Raw genomic sequence first — 6,567 nt, 5'->3', positions numbered from 1 at the left:
TCTTTTGGCAAAGTTTCCTTTGGTATACGGCACGCTGTCTCTGGCTAGTGTGTCTGAGATTTTCCTCTGGAGACCAGCGAGCAACAGGAATTGTTTTTTTGGGGGTACGAACATGACAAATCTGGTCCTAATTAGAAATTTTTGACTCATCATCACGGATTTCTTCATTACTGGCATTTAATTAATTTTCAGTTGAGTCAGAGTCTGTTGTTGGATCATGCCAAACCCCACCCCAAAGTTGTTATCCGATTGTTTTGTTATTTGACGATCCTCATCAGACTGTTCTCTCCTCTCTAACCTTAGTCATAACTGATTCACATGACTTCGACACACACCTGATTGAGTGGTTATCACATACATCTTTGGGCCTTCAACCTGGCCAACTAAACCTGATGCCCATCTTTCATTTTTATGATGCAACATATACCATACCAAGTCTCCTTCATTATATGTTCTCGAAGGTTTTCCTACTCTCATTTTATCTTGTATGATGCGGACTGTTTCTGTGACATCCAGTGTGACTAAATCTAGCTTTGTACGGATCTTCCTGCCAAACAATAGTTGAGCGGGTACAACTCCTGTGGTGGGTCCAACTCTCTATTGTTGTAAAAATTTGTTTGTGTTTCATTGTATATTGGAATATTTAACTTTTTCCCATCTTTAACTGTCATAACTGAAACTGCAGCCCCAGTATCTATGCCTATGGTTAAATCTTTCCCTTCTATATTAACCAGGATAGTCAAAGGCTCAGACCTTCCTACCATGGTGTATACAGTTAACCGCTGAACATTCAGGTCCCCTTCTGAATCTGATGTGTTTCCTCTATGAGCCATGTGATTTGTTTGATACATTCTGTTGATGCCCTCTGCATGTCTTCGTTAAGTGTCCTATTTTACCACAGGCATTACAACGAGCATTTTTAAATCTGAACGCAGAAGCTCCATGATTCTGTGCTCCACATAACAGTTAACATGTAATGTTGCTTTTGCTGAATACTTACTGTCAGGAATACTTTGTTTCTTTAGTTTTGATTTGTTTTGTAATAAACAAGTATCCAATGTGGCTTGTTCAAAAACAGAAGCAATCTCTAATGGTTTACGAAACATCAGGCTCTCTTCTGTCAAAAGTCTCTTTTGTATCGATTCTGTAGCAATACCCATAACAAACTGAACCATATTCATGTAAGCTCCAAAACTACAGGAACTACACAATTTCTTCAAGCTGAGTGCAAACGCAGACACAGTCTAATGTATCCCTTGGTTCCGTTTATAAAACTTGAAACGCTCAGCAATTTCTCATGGCCGTGGTTGGAAATGTTGGTTTAAAATCGGTATAATTTGAGATAAAGACTTGTTGCTCGGTTTGTCTGGGTGTATCAGGACTTTTAGAATATCATATTTTTTAACACCAATAGTTGTGAGACAGACAGCAACAGACGTAGTATCACCAATGTCATTAGCATGTAAAGATTGCTCTAACCTTTCAGTCCAGGAAATCCAGTTTCACAGTCAAACTCTTTCACTGTTCCAAATAAAGCCATTATAGCGTGAATTTGTTGTTGTATCCTCATCACCAATTGTTATGTCCTTAATAACGTAATAATGCAATGACCATTTAAATATGTAACTGATGCTTTTATTATACTGTCTGCTAACCGTTACCAAAGAAAAACAACTGTAAACTGTCTTTTTATGCACCTGCCAGCTCCGCCCAGTTGATGACATCATGCTTGTACAGAAGCCAGTGTCATCTATCCAAGCAGGCAGCAAGCACAACACTACAGTTAGTCCTGTGACTATGTGTGTGTGTGGATATGTTACTTTGTGTTTTTAGTGTGTATCTGTGTGGTTTTGTTATATTAGTGTGTGTGACTGGATGTGTAAGATTGTCAGATGACTGTGGGGATATGCGAGTGTGGTGACTGATGTGTCTAGGTACATTGGTGTGGTTACTGTGTGGGTCTGGGTATGCTAGTGTGGTTAATATGTTAGTGTATCTGGGTATGTTAATGTGTGTCTCAGTATGTTTATCTGTGTGTATGTTAGTGTGAGTGTCTGGTTATGTGTGTTAGTGTTGAGTGGTTTGTTATGTTGGTGTGTGTCTGAGTGTCTGTGTTAGTGTGAGACACTGTTTGAGTGTATTACCATGAGTTTCTGTGTGCGTTAATATGTTAATGTGTTAAAGTTTCCTTAGACCTATGGCACATGATTAGGATTGCACCATGAAGACACCGGTCTCCTCCTTCTTCTAGGCCATAAGGATCCCTGCCACATCAAAACATTCAATAAACTTCATAAAGCATATTAGTCAGTGCCACTTAGTGCTTTAATTTCTCCATGCTGTGTGTCTACCTACTGGATTATTATTGCTAAAAATATTATATTTCAAACTCGCCGTAGTTTCGTTATTGCATAATAACATGAATTGTTTCAAACATGACACACAAAATACGTTGAATGAAATACGTAGGTTTTATTATAAAAAATGATAGTTTTTAACAGATCAAAAGGTCCAACTTTAAAATGTTGCAACACTAACTGTCATTAATCTGACAAAGGTCTCTTTGCAATCAGTAGCATAAAATGTTAGATGACTACAGTAATACCATAGAATAAAACCATTAGAAATCTTGTGCTGGACCTTTGTCAGCAAATCTGCTAACCAGTATTCCTGGTTTTCTAATGAGTCACAAAGTGAAATCATTCCAGGGCAAAATTGCCTCATGGGATGAGTAGTTTACAACCTTGAAATAAATTATTACCAGCATGGCAAGTTCTGGCTAAAAATAAAGTACAAAAGAATATAAAAAAAAAATCTGTTGTTTCAAAGCAGTTGAAGGTAGTTCTGTGTAGTTTTTCACCTTATTAGAGACATTTGACAGTTTTAAAATAGTATTTTTCTTAAAGAAAAATGGAATACATATTTAACTTATTCCATCTAAAAGCCAGCACAGTGCTGGTTTAAAGTGGATCATAATAAATACAATACATATATACAGAATATATTACAAATCTATTGTTGTCTACGCTTCTGGAGTTTCAGTTTCCTTTGGTGCCTCTTTGACAGGTGCAGATGTTTTCACATATTCCATGTATTCTACAACAGCATACATAATAATGCCTAGGACAACCACACACAGGAGTATGTAGAGTTTCATGTATACACATAAGACGTTGCTATATCCAAAGGCGATCACAAACCCAACTGATTCCCAGAGACTGAAATTGGCAAACGCGGCTTCTTTGTTTTCCTCAAACAAAACTCCATATAGTGCTGTAATGAAAAAAAAGAAATTAGTAAAATATATTGAGACATCATTTTTAACCCCAATATGATAAATGGCCTTATTAAATTTAAGTATGTAGGACCAATTCAAAATTAAGAGACTGGTTCCTGTAAAAGGAGAGATGTGGCAACCAAGCATACTTCATGATTTGGATACTTACAGGTGACTTGAGTTTGCCAGACAGCATCAGCTATTCCCCAGACACCAGAGAAGACAAAGAATAAAACAATTTGATCTGCATGTGGTGTCCACAACAAAAGGCCAATGACGCAGCCTATATGTATAAGAGCACCTGTACAAGACAAAAAAATGTTAAATATTATATTTAATTATATTATTATTGAATCTACTTTTCTTCCTTGTAGTGAATATAAGCTTTTCTATATTTTGAATGAAGAAAAATATCTGCAATTTCAGAAAGATCCAATGCATACACATTGTGTTACCTTACTCTGATTCCCTGATACCTTACTCTTGAAACCAATAGCAACTTATAAATATGAGTCAAAATGAACCATAAAGAAGACCAAGATTAATTATTACATTAAGAATGTATTTAAATATATATATATATATATTTATAGATATATATGTTTTCATGTAAACACACCTAGTATAAAGAGAGAAATCCGACCAGTATATTCTGCAAGTTTTCCAAACACAGCTGCGCAGATGGCATTAGGTACTCCAAAACTAATGATTGCAAAGCCCACCATTCGGATGCCAATTGCACATGTCACATAGTCCTACGAAGAAGTGAACAAATGAAAATGTTTTGAGAGGGCACACAAGTAGTTTTTGAATAAAGAAATTTAAAATATTAGGTTACACATAAACTCACTGTTTCAGTGCCAATCTGGGGATTTATAAATATATAATATATTTCATATATATCGTATATAATAGTGGAATACATAAAGATGCTAACAATAAAACATTATGAAATTATAGCATCCAAAAAGTTAACCCATAAGTTGGTGATATTTGCACAGAAATGCCACATTATGCTATAAGGAATTTCATAATGAAAATAATAAAATAAAAGCAGTAATATTGTAAATACTAATAGACAAATAGAATAAGGTATAAAACTTACACGAGTGTAGTCTCCTGTAATGAATCCCTGTTCCAGGCCACTAAATATAGTGAGAGGGATAAGCAGGCACTGGCGCTTATCTGTGAGCTGTTTGAATGTTGCAAAAAACATTGAACAGACGGACTGGGAGTTCTCTTGTGCTGCCTCCTCTTTTTGTGAATTGACTTTATCAAGAAATATTGAAATCAGCAGAATGGCAATTATTCCACATCCTATAAAAAAAGAAATGTATACCAATATTTTAGTAGATCTTTGCAGTATAATTGAACATTGGTTTTAGCACACAAAAGTTAAACTTTTCTATGAATCATATCAGTACAGATACCCGCAAATCTTATACACAGAACACACAATACCTGTGTAAGCCCCGAGAAGGGTGTAGAGGACATCCCTTGATGGACGTGGACCTGTGATATTTTCAGATTTAAGTAATTCCATTGGACAGTGTCCTGCCCCACAAATAGAATGATTTAAAGCATCCAGTGATTCCCCTGTAAAAATAAACAACTGAAATGTAAAAAGGCCAGTAAAGAAATGTAAAAGCCTGATACTTAAAGTGTCTTTATACCTTAAAATAACTTTTGTTACTACACTTCCTCTAATCCTAGTTTCTCTGCAATTCACTTTAGAACTAGAGGAATTGTAGTAACAATAGCTATAACAATTGGAGAGTAGGGATATGAATACATTTTGCTTGGCTTTACTAAAATGCATTAGTGTGATCATAGAAAAAAACATACCTGCATCAGGTGTAAGGTTGAATATTAGGGATGAAATGAGGTTACCCCATATTCGACAAGTTTGCACAATAAAAAAGAATATTCCAAAATACTGATTAACAACATCTTTGGCAGATTTTCCAGCAATCTCAGCACATTTGTTTCCCATGGCTGTGATATAGGCACTCTTTGCTGCCCATAGTGGCGCACCTCCTATTCCAAGAAGTATTGAAGTTGTGATCATTGTTGGCCTGCAAATCAAAATGAATTAGATACGTTTTAGTTAAAGAAATAAAGAACTTCTCTGAAGTGACTATTTGTATTTTTTCTCCTAGATCTTGTAAATGATTAACCCCCTAACTTACATTTTGATATTTCAAAATTTACAGTAAATCCCAAGTTTATAACTATTTTATCATAGATTACGGATGGCAACATTTATATGATAAAAAAAAATGCTACATTTTTCCTGTTCTATCACTGTTTTTAAAGACTAAAAGTAGTTTGAATTAATAGTTGTATTTACCAGCTTGGATAGAAGTTTCCCAACGTAAATGAGATATAGCACACCATACATGATGCAATGGTCCATTTAAAGCCTAATTTCTTCATCAGTATTGCAGGTAAAAACATCGATGATAAGGTGTGCGATCCATACATGACACTAAGAGATGCGACACCGAGACCCTCATCATGGTTCAGACTGCTCTGTTGAAGCAAGGAGCAGAAAAGTGTTATTATACCAGTGACAGATCATACAGACACTACAGTGCATCGTTCTCGAGCCACCCTTTCACAAGAGATTCATAATAGACAGCCAATCATCAGGACAGTAACTAAATCTACTCATTAACTGCTGTTATAATTGTTTTCTCATTTTGCTTTCTCAACAGTTCAAGAGCTGTTACCAAGCAGTGACACATTCTAATAAATTACTTTCTATCTTCATGTAGAAATAGTGCTGCAAATCTTTCTAAATATTGGGCAATCGTCTCCAAGCTTAGGTTACAATTAGCACATTTGAAGTGTTAGACACATTTTAAATAATATTTTTTTATTCAAGTTAATTCACCAACACTCTCCATTCATATGTCAATCAGGTTAAAACCTAAATCATGCATGCTTAGTGGTGCCTTTTGTTTACCTGTAATGTCATTAGTCCCATGTAGGCTATGTACAAAACCAAAATTCCAAATGAAAGAACAAGAATGTTTTTCAAAGGTCTTAGTGCCATTTTTGGTTGTTGTTGATTACAACTGTTCTGAAATTAGACAAACAGAACATTATGAATAATTACATTTTTCACAAAACATTTTAATGCAAGAAGCTAATATATCTTGGTTCAAGCACTCACTTTCAAATGTAAGCAACATTACAAAAGTTCTATTGTACTTACGTTTTGCTTTGGTAGTTTGTTCTGAACAAGTGCTGCTGTTCAGATGAGTGATCTGAAGCAGCCAGTACCT

At 35.3% G+C, this 6,567-nt stretch overlaps 1 protein-coding gene across 1 annotated transcript; it reads right to left on the bottom strand.

Annotated features, from left to right (window-relative positions):
* Positions 1 to 3,022: 3,022 nt before the first annotated feature.
* On the bottom strand, positions 3,023 to 6,335 carry LOC128483960 (protein unc-93 homolog A-like). Its single transcript, XM_053460281.1, has 8 exons — positions 6,246 to 6,335; positions 5,628 to 5,809; positions 5,123 to 5,352; positions 4,739 to 4,873; positions 4,383 to 4,594; positions 3,897 to 4,032; positions 3,447 to 3,578; positions 3,023 to 3,273 (listed from the first exon to the last, which is right to left on the bottom strand). The coding sequence occupies exons 1-8, from the start codon at positions 6,333 to 6,335 to the stop codon at positions 3,023 to 3,025; spliced, it is 1,368 nt and encodes a 455-aa protein (XP_053316256.1).
* Positions 6,336 to 6,567: the final 232 nt, after the last annotated feature.

The sequence above is a fragment of the Spea bombifrons genome, chromosome 3 (genome assembly GCF_027358695.1).
Source record: "Spea bombifrons isolate aSpeBom1 chromosome 3, aSpeBom1.2.pri, whole genome shotgun sequence".
In the NCBI taxonomy this organism is placed as follows: domain Eukaryota; kingdom Metazoa; phylum Chordata; class Amphibia; order Anura; family Pelobatidae; genus Spea; species Spea bombifrons.
This window is presented reverse-complemented; position numbering and strand designations above follow the sequence as displayed.

Bases quoted from the DNA above. Each gene is read 5' to 3' on its own strand.
- LOC128483960 (XM_053460281.1), bottom strand. From the start codon at position 6,335: ATGGCACTAAGACCTTTGAAAAACATTCTTGTTCTTTCATTTGGAATT. The intron at 4,874-5,122 runs GTATGTTTTTTT...TTATTTTTACAG, and splicing joins CAACCTTACACCTGATGCAG to GGGAATCACTGGATGCTTTA. The intron at 4,033-4,382 runs GTAAGTTTTATA...ACTTCTTCGTAG, and splicing joins TTACAGGAGACTACACTCGT to GACTATGTGACATGTGCAAT.